General features: G+C 33.3%; 1 protein-coding gene across 4 annotated transcripts in view; it reads right to left on the bottom strand.

Annotated features, from left to right (window-relative positions):
* Nucleotides 1-14,763, bottom strand: part of LOC150096041 (brefeldin A-inhibited guanine nucleotide-exchange protein 3) — a 377,536-nt gene that overhangs the window by 179,178 nt on the left and 183,595 nt on the right. For all 4 annotated transcript variants that reach the window (XR_016549919.1, XM_090408931.1, XM_090408932.1 and 1 more), the window contains exons 21-22: nucleotides 12,173-12,419; nucleotides 5,449-5,613 (exon numbers count right to left, since the gene is read on the bottom strand). Coding sequence is in view for 3 of the 4 variants with exons in the window: in XM_090408931.1 (XP_090265057.1) it covers nucleotides 5,449-5,613; nucleotides 12,173-12,419 (412 nt within the window). In the remaining variant the exon portion in view is untranslated. The remainder of the gene's footprint in view (nucleotides 1-5,448; nucleotides 5,614-12,172; nucleotides 12,420-14,763) is intronic.

Genomic DNA, 14,763 nt, shown 5'->3' with positions numbered 1-14,763 from the left:
TTCACAGTTTTTTTTTTTTTTTTTTCCAGATAGAGGGCGCCAAAATCAGGACTCTAGTCTTTGTGTTGCTGCTACAATTTTGTTTAAGTACACCATGTTGTTTTAGTCTTGCGTATTGTGACAAACAGTGTTTTTGTGCTCTGAAGATGCTGGTTATAATACCAGCGAAATATCAGCATCAAGTTAATAAATTAATTATTTACTTAGTTTCTGTGTTCTATTATACCGTTAAAATAATAAACAACACAGTTCCCTTTCTGGATACACTTGTTAATATCTTCTCTCAGGCTATTTATCCTTCAGTCTCCTGCAAAGTAAACAGTGAAGGATAATGCACACAGGCCAATACATAAACAAAAACTCATGTCACCATCTTGCACAGAATCTAAGTGTTATTAGAACCCTCAAAAACAGAACCTTAACAATTTGCTCAGAAATATGAATTTGAAAAAAATACGAAAAACATAAAAAATGGTTACAACAAGAAATCAATCCATAGATCCATCATAAAAAAACAATCAAAATTTAAAAAAAGGTTACAGTAAGGCCAAGCCACTCCCTATATATGAGGATTATCTGAAAGAATAGATAATACACTGCAAAAATACAACATCAAGGACACATTTAAAAATCAAATCCAATAAAAATAAAAAAAAAAGTATACTAAGCTCTTCTAAAGATCCTCTTTTTTCCCTTGCCCCATCCCCCAGGTGTATACCAAATCAACTGCACTTGTAACCCACCCCCACATAAGTGAAATAGGTCATAAAATCCCAAAATGAAAAAAGAACACCATAAATGACATATTACCTTTATTACAGAAAAGCAGGCTTTTCTGATCATGCAGATGAAAATGCATGGTCAGTAAGGATTGGTGTCTTTGCCCAAAACATGATACAAACAAATTTAAAGAATCCTGTGAAATGCTTATCAACCAATCAAATCTCAACAAAAACGATCACCTATGCCATATAGCATATGATAAAAGAATAACCCACATAGTGAATATACTAGAAGAAAATAAATTTAATTGGATTTACTAAAATAAAGAGCCAAAGGCTTCATTTCGGCGATGCAAAATTATATAAATTAAGTGGATATTAAATCCAACATCATTTCAAAGCTGAATACAGAAACTACAAAAGTTTCATGCAAAATTGACCAGAGAGCTGAGGAAATACACCGCTGCCACACTACGATGCCCTAGTCGAACCTAATAGGAAAAGCACGAACACTAAAAGCGCCCATATATTGCCTTCTATTGGTTCATTTTGATAGGTTTCACTAGTCTAAAGCTGTTTCAAACTCATTGGTTTTCGTCAGAGACTAGGCACCTGAAACCTATCAAAATGAACCAATAGAAGACAATATATGAGCACTTTTAGCATCTGTGCACTTCCTATTAGGTTTGGCTAGGGCAACTCGTAGTATGGCGGCAGTGTATTCCCGTTTCATGTTTCATGCTAAAATTGACCAGCTCTCTGGTCAATTTTAGCATGAAACTTTTATAGTTTCTGTATTTGGCTTTGAAATGATGTTGGATTTAATATCCACTTAATTTATATAGTTTTGCATATCCAAAATGAAGCCTTTAACTCTTTATTTTAGTGAATACTTTACGCACTGACTGAGAATTCACTTATGGAAAATACACCTCTTTGACGCTTCAAGTTCCTTAGTACTGAAAGTTTTTGCTCTCTTAGGTTTCTGCCTAGTCTCTGATGAAAACCAATGAGTTTGAAACAGCTGTTTAGTGAAACCTATCAAAATGAACCAATAGAAGGCAGTATATGAGCGTTTTTAGCATTTGTGCTTTTCCTATTAGGTTCGGCTAGGGCAACTCTTAGTATGGTGGCGGTGTATTTCCACTCTCTGGCAAAACTTTTATAGTTTCTGCACGAAACTTTTACAGTTTCTATTTGGCTTTGAAATGATGTTGGATTTAATTGGATGACACAGTAAATCTCACATAGCAAACAGAAATTTAAAGTAACTGGAACATATAAAATGAAAAATTGCTCATAATTATATAATTGTGGAATTAAAAAAAAAAAAATTATATTTATTTTCCACCAGAGGTCAGGCTATGGTCAACAGTTGACAAAGCAGTTATTCTCAGCCCACTACAGTTTTTATCAATGTAGCTAGTGATTGAGGTGTGTGTGTGTGTGTGTATTCGTGAAGATGATCTTGATATAAAGGTTGAAACAGCAAATTTTATTTTAATTAAAGCAAGTTCCTGAATACAGTAGTGTGTCTCCATAATTATTCATGATTGCTGATGATTGTGTAACCCTGAAAAAAAGAGCTTTTCCAACAGACAAGATAAAAAAAAAAAAAGACTATACAGAGAATATAATCCAAAAAAAAGGATATGAATATATACATATTTAATATGATCAAGAGTATATATATCAATTACTTGAGGTAGAAAAAGCTATCAAAATTCTGAAATGTGGAAAGGCAAACTGTAGCATGTAACTAGAAATGCCTAAATATAGATATATAAAAGTTTTGAAGTGGTTACAATGCATAATTCAGAAGGCTTGGAGAGAAGATCAAATTACCGATGACTGGAATAGTAGTCTTAAATTTCATCTATAATATGGGAAATATAACTGAATGTGAGAATTACAGAGCAATTGCTCTACTGGGAAGTGGAAGTGTTTCAAGTAAGATGTATGAAAGCATACTTGAGAAGAGGCTAAGGAAAATTTTGAAAGAGAAACTTGGAGGAGAATAAGCTGAGTTCAGGCAAAATAGAAAAATGTCAACTTCAGATTTTCACTTTACAACAAACAACAGAGAAATTATGAAACAAGATCTGTATTCAAGTTTTGTCGTCGTCATCATCATTTTCCTCACATCAAAATATTGATATGTTGTACCCCTTGAGGGTACAGCATATCAGGTACCCTCAAGTACATTTCATTCTTCTAAAGCACCTCTGATTGAATCAATCCACCTGGACCTTGGTCTTTCTCTGGGTCTTTTTTCTGCTATCTTGCCATCAAACACCTGTTTTGTTAATTTGTTCTCTCCCACTCTATTTCAATGATCATGCCACCTTAGATTAGCCCTGGTCACAAATTCCTGAATGCAAACAATGTCAAGTTCCTTCCTGATGTCTTCATTTTTAATATGATTATGTCACTGATGCCACCCATTCAGGCCCTTAATTTTTCTAAGAACTCTCTTATTTGTAGTCTCTCTTTAATCAAGTGCTTTATTTCTAACCCAATGCTCTGATCCATAACTTAAAACTGGTTTGAACACTGTCTTGTATACTGCTAGTTTAGTGCTTTGGTTAATTTGTCTCTTATGCCATATAAATTTATTCGACTGGCTCCCCACTATACCAGTTTTGCTTATTCTGTTATCTATTTCCAGATTTAACTTGCCATATTGACTAAAAACTGTGCCTAAATAACTGAAATATTTTACTTGTTCCATAGGCCTTCCATTCAGAATGCAGCTGAATTTTTCTATGTTTCTCCTCTTTTCATAATTTTGATCTTTTTATTGCTGATTTACATGCCAAATTTGTTAGAGCTGTTATTCAATCTAGTTAGAAAATCCTGGAGTCTTGCACTGAATGTGTTTGCAAGGAGCACATCATAAAGCAACAAACTAAGTTTGATACCACCAATTCTAATGTTAGGTTTAATGTAACTAGAAATGTTACTTTCATAATGTAATCCATATAGATGATGAATAAGTGTGAAGATAATGTGTATATCCTTGCCACATACCTGATTTTACATCAAACTATCTTCCTGTATTTCCTTCAATTCTAACTACTGGCTTACAATTAAATATACACTGTGTATTGCCCTGTACAATGTTTCATTTACCCCATATAACTATTGTTTTGAAAAGCTTTTCTCTGAGCACCTTGTCCATGCCTTTTCCAGATCTAAAAAATTTAAGTACAGATCCTTTTCCTATTCCCATGATTTCTCAACTATTTGTCATAAAGTGAAAATTTGATCCTGACAACCTCTATTTGGCCCAAATCCAGCTTTAAGTTTTATTGATCAAGAAAAACAAAAAAAAAGCTCTTCAAAATACTAAGTTATATTGGCCATATATTGACCATCGAATTATAAACTCATGCAGATGAACGTCATGTGTTCTAGGCAGCTGGCCTGGTTGGCCGAGTGGTTAGCATATCTGCTCTCCAGCTAAAAGGCTGCAGGCTCGAATCCTGCTGTGGGCATGGATGTTTGTGATTGTATGCGAAAATACTACTGGTGGTGGTGATGGTCGGCCGATGGCACTGGTGTAGTTGGTGGATTGAGTGGTGAAAACAGAGTTGTAGAGTAGGTGCCCTCCCTTGATGAGTCTTTGGACTCCCTGGAGGTGTCATGTAATAATAATAATACTATGGGATAAATGGAATATTTATCCCATAAGATGATTCATTTATTTATAAGGTGATCTATGGATCACTTATAACAGAAATTAAACCTACTTCTTAAATCTAATCAGAACTGGAGATAAAATTTAGCACTTTGTTCTATGCAGATGATGTGATACTCCTAAACAAATCTAATGCAAGTCTCCAGGATTCTTTAACTGAATTGAATAATTGCTGTAACAAATTTGGCATGAAAATAGCAGTAAAAAGACAAAGATAATGAAAACACACAGGAAGATTGAAAACATCAACAGCATCCTGAATGAGAAATATATAAAACAAGTAAAACATTTCTGCTATTTAGGCATAATTTTCAGTGAAGATGGCAATTAAATATGGAAATGGACAACAAAATAACCAAAGATGGTATAATAGGGGAGCCAGTTGAATAAATTAATATGGAATAAGAGAGAAGTTAGTCAAAACACTAAAGCAGAAGATACAGGACAATGTGGTCAAACCAATTTTAGCTTATGGATCTGAAACTGGGTTAGAAATAAAATAGCTGATTAAAGACTGGAAACCACAGATATGAGAGTTCTGAGAAAAAAAAAAAAAAAAAGGTGAGTAAACAGATGGCACCAATAGCTGAATCATATTAAAAATGAAATAATTAGGATGGAACTTGATATTATTTGCATTCAGGAATGTGAGAACAGTGCTAATTTTACCCAGTATAGTCAGTTAAATAGAATGAGAGAGAGAGAGAGAGAGAGAGAGAAGGTGCTTAATGCTAGGATGGCAAGAAAAGGACCCAGAGAAAGATGAGTGGATTGATGCAGTTAAAAGCACTTTAGAAGATCGAAATACAAGATCTGATAATACCGGAGTGCTGAAAAGTGACAGAATAATTTGGAGGAAAACAGTTGACAGGACACTAGCAATAACAGAAATATAATCATGCATGACAATAACACCACTCTGTACATCCCTCAAGAGTAGGTATCAAGAAATTGACGATGATATAGTTAATAGTATCAGACATTTCTTTAAAAAAACATACATAATTATATCTGCAATTCACATACTCTGTAGAATCTGTAACTGGAGGCAGAAAAAGCCCTCCATCAATAGTTGAGCTCTGCTGCTCCAGATGTGTCAATGGATGTAACGGTGGCCGTGAAAGGAATGATGGTAAATGGCTGTGACCACTGAAGTAGGTATGTTCTAATTCCAATACATATATGCAACATCTGAAAATAAAAAAAAAAAAAGAAAGAAAGAAATCAGTATTTTAGTTAACTATTTTTAGTTAAGCACCTAAAAGTTAAGAATCATTTTAATTGATTGTTTCATTAAGAACTGCTTAATGAAACAGCTGATTAAAAGATGTCTGAATCAATCAATAATATCAATATAAAAATATGAATAAGCTAGATATGTATGCAGTAGTTTTGCAAGGGATATAATTTATGAATCAAGTAACACAAATTCCTTTAGTATGTTGAGATGAATCAATTTTGAATAAGTAAAGAAAAAAAAATTAAAATTTTAATTTTTCACTTATACTGTTTTAAAAGCAATTTATATAAAAAATAATGCTTGCTATCTGAATATTAATTTAGAAACAGAAGATAATGGTTTTAAATATCATACAATCCAAAGTTGCAAAAAAATGTATCCAAGGACAAAAATTTACATAAAAAGATCAATTATAATAACTGTTGCAAGTGATGTCCTCGTTAATTTGTTGATTTTTTCAGCATTCTGCTCCACTCTATAAGTTAACTTGATCAATTCTTGAACATACATCTCCAATACTTTCCTATAATTGATTTATAGTATCTTACCAAAATGATCTGTGTAGGTCAATTAACATTAAATTGACCATGAAATCATGAAAAAAAATCATGTTCAATGTATAAACTGTATCTACTCTCCTCAACAGCCAACACAAAAACATGACTGGTGGAATGAATGGTGGTGAATGAAAATTATAGTGCATGTTATAGTATACGATATTAAATACAAGAGGAGAGTTCAATCTGTAACTATTGAAATTCAAGAGAAAGATAATGAAATTAATATCAAATAATAAATTATTTAGCACCATCATGAAAGATAATGAGCCGGATAACTTCCCAAAATTGGAAAAGTTTTTAGACAATAAACAGTAGTTTTAGACAGCTTTCTGTATATTAATTTTCTTTTATGTACTACTTTAGTCATACACCAAGGAATTGTTTGTCTGGTAAATATAGTATGGTGTGATTGGCAGGCCTGACTTATCAGAATCATAGAGCTGGATGTAATCTTGATGTTTTAAATGTAGTTGAGAAGACCAATCTATTTGCCCATAGTATAAGAGACTGCACGAGTAAGGAATTGTGTGAACTCCTGGATAGGAAACTGATTTCTAGACATTTCTGAAGAGGGATGAATGCCAAAATTGTTGATTACTTTGATAATACTGAAGTTTAAGCCAATGGAAATGAAAATGGATTTAATGAAAAGACAGTTTTGTTTTTAGAAGACAATCAGTGTAACAATCATTATTAGACTAGTTTTTATGTGATTTCACTCCTTACAAATATCCTTCTCATAGTTCACATGTAATGGTTTTCCTCCAGATATCATAAAATCATTTGACTTCATTATGAATGCAGGGTACTTTTCTGCCAAAATAAACAACACAAACAAAAGGGCAGGAACTGCAATAGATTTGCCTATCTCTCACCTTAGTATGAACACTGTTCATACTCCATTATATGGAGTATGAACAGTGTATGTTGTTCTAAATACTTCATACTACTTTTTTTTCCTTAAGCCTTCTGTATGGCTTTGATATGTTGATATTTTTGAAGTCTGGAACTTTTCTTTATCAGAATTCTGTTTTTCTTCAGAAAATTAATTTGTTCCATGGATTAAACTTACTTTTGAAATGAAAGATAACTTCCAGTCTGGGATATTTCCATCCAAAAACAATTTAATTGTAGTATTCAGTTTTTAGTATACAGGAGATAAAAAGTACAAGGAAGTAAATACGTTGATGCTCTTATCACCATCATCATGTATTTGAGAAGTTGGACAATATCGAACTTTATTATATCATGCACACAGTTTATGCTTCACTGATTCTCTTCTAAAAACATAACTATCTTGTATTAGAGCTACTTTCATTTTCATGACTATTAAAATTATCAGTTACTTTGATAATTTTAGGTCTTCATCCCTCCTTCAGAGGAAGTTTCCAGAGTCTGGCGCAGAAGTTTTGCCAGAATTCTACACCAGAATAATCGTCAAGTCTTCTTGCAACCAGATTAGATAGTAAATACATTATTACCTCTTCATAAAATAAACATTCTGATCTTTCCCATCCAGGAGTTAATGGAATTTCAGTTCCATTAACTGATTAGACAAGATTAGATCCAATTCTATGATTTCAAGAAGTCAGGTCTTCTAGTCATGTTCCATCTGCTAGACAGAATTTACTAGAATAAGACTAAGTTTTACACAAAAAAGTCAAATTTTATTAGAAAGATTGTATAAAGAAAGATGTTATTTATTTATATCGTTATATATCATTAGCATATAATGATACAAGTAAGTTGGCAAGATGCTTTAGAAGAATACAGAGAAAAATATAAGAAAGCTATACTATGTGTAAAATAAGCAAAACAAAAGTCATAGAAAGACTTTAGAAAGAATACCAAAGATAGATATATCAGGAAGGTGGCAAAATGTTATAGAGGCTATTGAAAAAGTTCAGAAAGGAGGAAAAAGTACCGTAAAAGGAATCAGAGATGATAGAGGTGACATAAAAAATGAAGCTAAAGATATTCTAGATGTCTGGAGTAATTACTTTAAAAGACTGTTAAATTAAACAGGCAAAGACAGCATGATGGTAGAAAATCTTCAACAGAAATATAATCTGGAGTAGATGATATTTGACCAGAAACACTCAAATATGAAGATATGAAAGTTTTACAGTGGTTGCATTGCATAATTCAGAAGGCCTGGTTAGAGGGTGGAATATTGAATGACTCAAGCAGAGCTCTCGTAGTACCCATCTATAATATGAGAAATTAAACTGAATGTGAGAATCACAGATGTATTTCCCTACTGAGTGTTCCAGGTAAGATTTATGAAGTTTACTTGAGAAAAGGCTAAGAAAAATTGGGGAAGAGAAGATTAGAGAACAAGGTAGGTTAAGGTCAAATAGAGATCAGGATCAGATTTTCACTTTAAGATAAATAGTTGAGAAATCATGGGAATTTGAGAGATGCATATACCCCAGAGGAGGAAAGTCACTAGTGGTGTGCCATAGTAGTACTGGGATGGGTGATGATGATGTAAGAACTATGGGAACTCAAGGAGATGTTGCAGTCTTACAGGAAGACTTATAGAGATTCTATTGAGTGGGCAGGTAAGAGAAACTATCAGTTCAATTCTGCAAAGTGTAAGGCTCTGAAATTTGGTAAGCAAAGATGGAATGCAAAGTATACGCTTTATGGAGAAATTTTGAAGGAATTGAGATGAGATCTAAGGGAGAGGGATGGACAAGACCCTGAATTTGGATCAGGTTATGATAATGGTCTCTGAAGAATCAGATATAATGAGCTATATCAACTTTATAATGAATCCACAATATCTAGAATCTAGTCCAAAAAGTTACAATGGGTAGGACATGTTTTTCATATGGAAAATGACAGTACTATTAAGAAGACAATAAATAGTAAAATTCTTGGTAAAAGACCAAAAGGAAAACCTAGAACAAGATGGATAGATACCATTAGTCAGCATAGCAACATCACATTACAACGCCCAAACTGGAGAAGTCAAGTATTGGATAGATTGTTGGGGGCAACAAATCCAGGAGGGCAAGGCCTGATTTGAGATGTTTGTTAATTTGTTTGGTGTTTTATGATACATGGATAGTTGTGGTCATCCTACACCAGTAAATTATCACAGCGGCATCCAAGTTAAAAAAATAGTAAAAATATGACAAATAGACATAGATAAAAATGAATATAAATGTATTTCTAAAAAGAAAAGTGCACAAAAACAAATATATAAAAAATGGATAAAAAGTAGCTGTACAACATTAAATGAAAAAAGTGTAAAAAGTTCATAAAATGTAAATAAAAAAACAACAAGGTATTAAAAGACTATATATGAGAAACAATGTATAAATAAAAGATTTTAACTGTCCTTAAAAATTAAAAAAGTTCAGTTTCTGTTGAGTTTGATAAAACCTGCTTGAGTGTATAAGGCTCAGACAAGTTACAAAAGTGGCTAAACTAATGACTAAGCTCATTCATGAAATGAGGAGAGTCAATTAAAATATGACTAAGAGAATTCCAGTCAGCATTACAAAACTCACACACACACGTTATCACCCCTCAACAGGACGGAATGTGTCAGATGACCATAGCCAATGTGAAGCCAAGAAAGTACAACTTCCTCTGGTCAAACCCTGTGCAGACTAGACTGCCATAGTTTAATTTGAGGCCTTAATTTGGAAGAGTTTATTGTTATTTTCTCTCTCTATTCCAAAATGACTGTCACTGGGATAGAAATTTGTGTCTGATAATCTGCTGGTAATCAGTGTATGGTACAGGCAGATGGTGGATGTTTGAGAAATGAGCCAACCCAGCTGGGTTAGCTCATTTCCCTTGATCCCAACAAGGTTTGGAGTCCAAAAAAAAGTGTCATATCTCCCATTAGCAATACGTCCAGGAGACCTGACAAGAAACTAAATTGTCTTTGCTTGTTTAATGCAATTTTTAAATCTGTCCTTTATCATGATGTAGTCAATTTAGTTTCTTGTCAGGTCTCCTGGACGTATTGCTAATCAACTCAGATCATAATCTAGTAGTGGTAACAGCAAGATTAAAATTTAAAAAAAAATAAAATAAAAGGAGCAAGACAAGTCCAAAATATGACACCAGTATTCTTAAAGAAGCCAGTATAAAAGATAAATTTGCATTTGAATTCAATAAAAATGTGAATAATATACTTGGTAATATAAGTGTAACAAAAGAAACAGCTCTGGGATGCGTTCAGAACAAACATCCAAGAAACATCAAAAAAGATAAACAAAACTGAAAGGAAACCATAGATGACTAAGAAAATATCCAATATGATGGAAGAAAGGGGAATGCTAAGAACAAACCGGATTAATAAGAGAGTGAACAAACTTATAAAAAAAGAATGCAGAAAAGCAAAGGAAGCTTGGTATACAGATAAATGCAAGATAGAAGAATTGGCTAATTCACACAAAAGAAAGAGACTTATACAACAAGATAAATGAACTAACATATAAGAAAAGAAAAAGCATGGTAGCAATATCTTAAAATCACAAAACAAGAATACGCAGAGCAAATGTACTATGCATATAGAGACAAAAAACCTAACACAAACAACCTAGATAGTCCTGATATTCTTGCTAGTGAAGTATATAATGAAATAAAGGGATTAAAAGATAAGAAAACAGTAGGAAGCAATGAAATCAGAGCAGAAATGTTAAAAGCTCTTAATGATTATAGGCATAAATGCTTTGACAATGGTGTGCAACCAAATTCACAACACAGGATATCTCCCAAAAGACCTGAGACACTATCTTCATACCCATTCCAAAGAAGAACAATGTGAGAGAATGCTCAGAGTATAGAACAATTAGCATCAGTTGGAAGATATTGCTGATGTTTTCTGCAGAAATCACCCTGACCATGTCCAATTACTGTTGGGTCAACAATTGTGCAACCATTATGTTCTAGGATAGCTTGTGGGCAGAATGCTTGTCTTTCATTTTCCAAAAGTTTTTCCCATACTTCTTTGCTAGTTGGTTGATCTTGATATAAAAGATATATATTGCATCCTAGATTCCTTCTGACTCTAATGATAAATATATCTAGCATATCTATTTCCCCCCCACCCCCACCCCCCAAAAAAGCTACACATTGATGCCCACTGACAGCAAGTAATGACTGCACTTGGAAGTGGAATGCCATTGCTATCCAGGTGCTATATGAGCACCACAGCAAGCCTTAGGTTCTGTCTATGGACCATGGGGAAGGAAGCTTACTGCAGCACCCTTACAGGCAAGTTCATTAGCTAACTGACATTGGTTGGGCCATCCAGGACGACCCAACTTTCCAAGGCAGAGGCATTGAATGTCCATGGGTCACACTGCATTAATAAATATGGTGGCAAGGTGTTTGATTCCAGCAATGGTAGTCTGGAAGATAGATAGTAAAAAAGGAGAAGTAGAGCAAAGAATAGGGATGGATGAAAAGGACCAGTACCATCACTAGGAGTTCCCCCTCCACCACGAACAAGTGCCTCATGTGGAAGAGTCAATCTGGGATGTAAAACCATAAGAAGAAAAATAGCTATGGAGTCTAACAAACAAACTATGAAGCTCATATTCATTATAGAAACTTGAACAGAAATTAGTCTAAAACTACCCCAATTCTGTGAAGTTTTTCTACTCAATATCCCTCATGACTATATTTAATAATTTATTATTTGATATAAATTTCAGACTTTTCTTGAATTCTAATTACAGAGATCAAATTCCCTGCCCCTGCATTCTACATTATGTATTAATGTATGCTATAATTTTCAGCTGTTATTCTCTCTCTGTGTGTGTACTAAAAATAGTCTTGAAATAAGACCACAATTTCTGCCCATATTAAATATTTATTTCCAATATAAGTAAATTCTGAATATGTAATTATTTATAATTACGAATATCCTTTTAATCAAATCAAATGAATAACTACCAGCAATTTATTTTAAATTCCTTACCTAAATACATGTTTCCAACATTCAGGACTATGGCTTCCCAATTCAAGACCTCTATTCAAAATGACATCCATACTTAGGATGTGTGACGTATGTAATCGTAAAGTAGACTTATTCCTTCCAGACAGTATTGCTTTTTTTAACCTATGGTTATCAGGAAATGATATGGTGCGAGTTGGTGCATCTTCAGAGAGTGGGCAAGAAGCTTCAGCAAGCTGAGCAAAAACTGAACAACAACGTGACTGAAGTCCTAAAGTAAAATATCTTTTGTTTAATAAAAAAAATATGCATAATGACAAATTTAATTCTTATCAGATATAAGTTGACAGAAAAAAGTAAGGCATATATCAAATCTTTGCTACTGTAATGCATTATCAAAATGTATATATATCAAAGAAAAACAGGAATTGAATTACACTCTAAAATGCTCTATAGCTCTTTTTATAGCAGAAATCTATGCATTTTCATGCAAAGATTGCAATACAATCCAGAATTGCAAAGTTCAAATGAACATTAATATGTAAGGATAAGGAAGTCATTTTGTCTCTTTATAAGACCTTGATATGATAGCACCTAGACAACTGTGCACAGATTTGGTCTACTGGGGTTCAGAGGGGATAAGGAAGAAAAAGTGCAAAAAAGAGTTATAAAGATTATATCAGAAATATGGAACAAAGATAAGGACAGATTGGGAGTATGTGGACTGTGGGCATTGGAAAAAAAAGAGAAACACAGGTGATATGACAGAGGTCTATTAACTTCTAAATGGACGTTATAGCTGATGAAATTTTTCATTATATGGATGATGGAGATAGAGAACATGGGGCCTCCATGGAAGTTAAACCTGTGCTGGTTAACAAAGGAGTAAAGGCTAGATTTTTCTCTCACAGAGCAGTGAACGAGTGGAACAGTTTGCCTGTCAAAGTAGCAAGTTCATTGTGTGTTAATGGGTTTAAGAGAAGATATGACAGCTGGTAACTGTGATGTATGATCTCCTTGATGAATCTTGACTCCCTGAAGGAGTCAGATACTAATAATATTCTTACCTGTCTTCCTACAACTTTTTCATTAACTACTTTTTACACACATTACTTATTTTCTTACATTTTTCTCTGTATTCTTTCAGAGTACAAACTTATCAGACCTCATTGGAGTCAAACTCATCACAGGCAGTCTTCTATCTTTATATACATGCGCCCAACACACTTCCAGGCAAGACATTCCAACCACTCAAAACTCTCCATGAAAAAAAACTACTCCTCACCCCTTGCTCACAACACTCGCCTTGTACAGCTTCCAGGGATGGCCTCTTGTTTTCTCCATGTCTCCACCCATTCTATGAAACATCTGATCGACATTAATCAAGTAATAACCCCTCAAAACTTTTGACATGTCTTCTTCTTTTCCAAGACTGTGCCTAACTTCCTAAATCCACTATGGAGTTCTGATTTTTCTAATGATGTAGACAACTTTATTACATTGCTCTTTAACTGAATGAATGTTTTCATCAGACTGCCACCAAGTCTATAAATTAAACTTACCAAGAAATTATATACTTGGCTTAATCCTTTATCCAAGTGTAAGCAAACAATTTGTGCCTGAACTATTTTTGGGACTGAGGAAACTCGTATATAGAAGCTTATAACTTCATGTCACTTGGATTAGGATCCCATAATGCAAAACACATATTCTTATGGGTATGTATAACACTATGCATTATGGGAAGGGTCAGTCCACCTTCATTCACCCATCTGCCATCACTTCCAGATCTTTCTCCAACCATTCTATCTCAGATTTTGTTCTGTGAATAACTCAAGTTAGCATACTATCCTTCTTATCATCAATTGGTCAGACTAACTAGCAGCTTTCATTTACTAGTTTCTGACATATTTGAATATGATGATATTATTACATAATCCATTGCTTTCATTGATCCAAACAGTGTACCATGTTCATAACACAGGGAACCATACTTTGTGGCACAACAAAATAGCACTGTTTCATCAGTATTGCAGGTATTATCTATCAGCACTAAATTTTTGAATCAAGATTATGTAATTTTTCTAATATCCCATATAATAGAGGTTATTGGCTTGGTGTCTCAAATAAACAAAACAAATTCATGTTATATTCTCATTTGGTTTTTGTTCTTCTAGACTTGTACCAATAAAATAGCTACCCCGGTTAACCAGTAGACCAATTAACTGGAATCTACTGGATAAGGAAGCTGACAACACTACAAAATATGCAAGCTTATCAAAATATTGAACTATTCACTGAAATGGACAAAAAGTTCTCTTTGATGAAACTATGGTATGGTGAAAAGTCTCTTAAAAAAAAAAAACCATCAGACCAAGTACTGCATTGATAATACAATTCAGTTTTGTATTGGAAAAAAGTGTAAATATCTGACAAATAATAATACAACTAAGCAAATTAATAAACTAATGCTTTAATAGTAATGGGATATATTTAGAACGTATACAATAAAAATGCAGATTGGAAAGTCCCAACAAATGTAAATTAAAAAAAAAAAAATAAATATATATATATATATATTATATATATATATATATTATATATATATATATATT

This window comes from Typopeltis vanoorti, chromosome 19, assembly GCF_054136105.1.
Source record: "Typopeltis vanoorti isolate ZY-2024b chromosome 19, IOZ_Tvanoo_1.0, whole genome shotgun sequence".
Lineage (NCBI taxonomy): Eukaryota > Metazoa > Arthropoda > Arachnida > Uropygi > Thelyphonidae > Typopeltis > Typopeltis vanoorti.
This window is presented reverse-complemented; position numbering and strand designations above follow the sequence as displayed.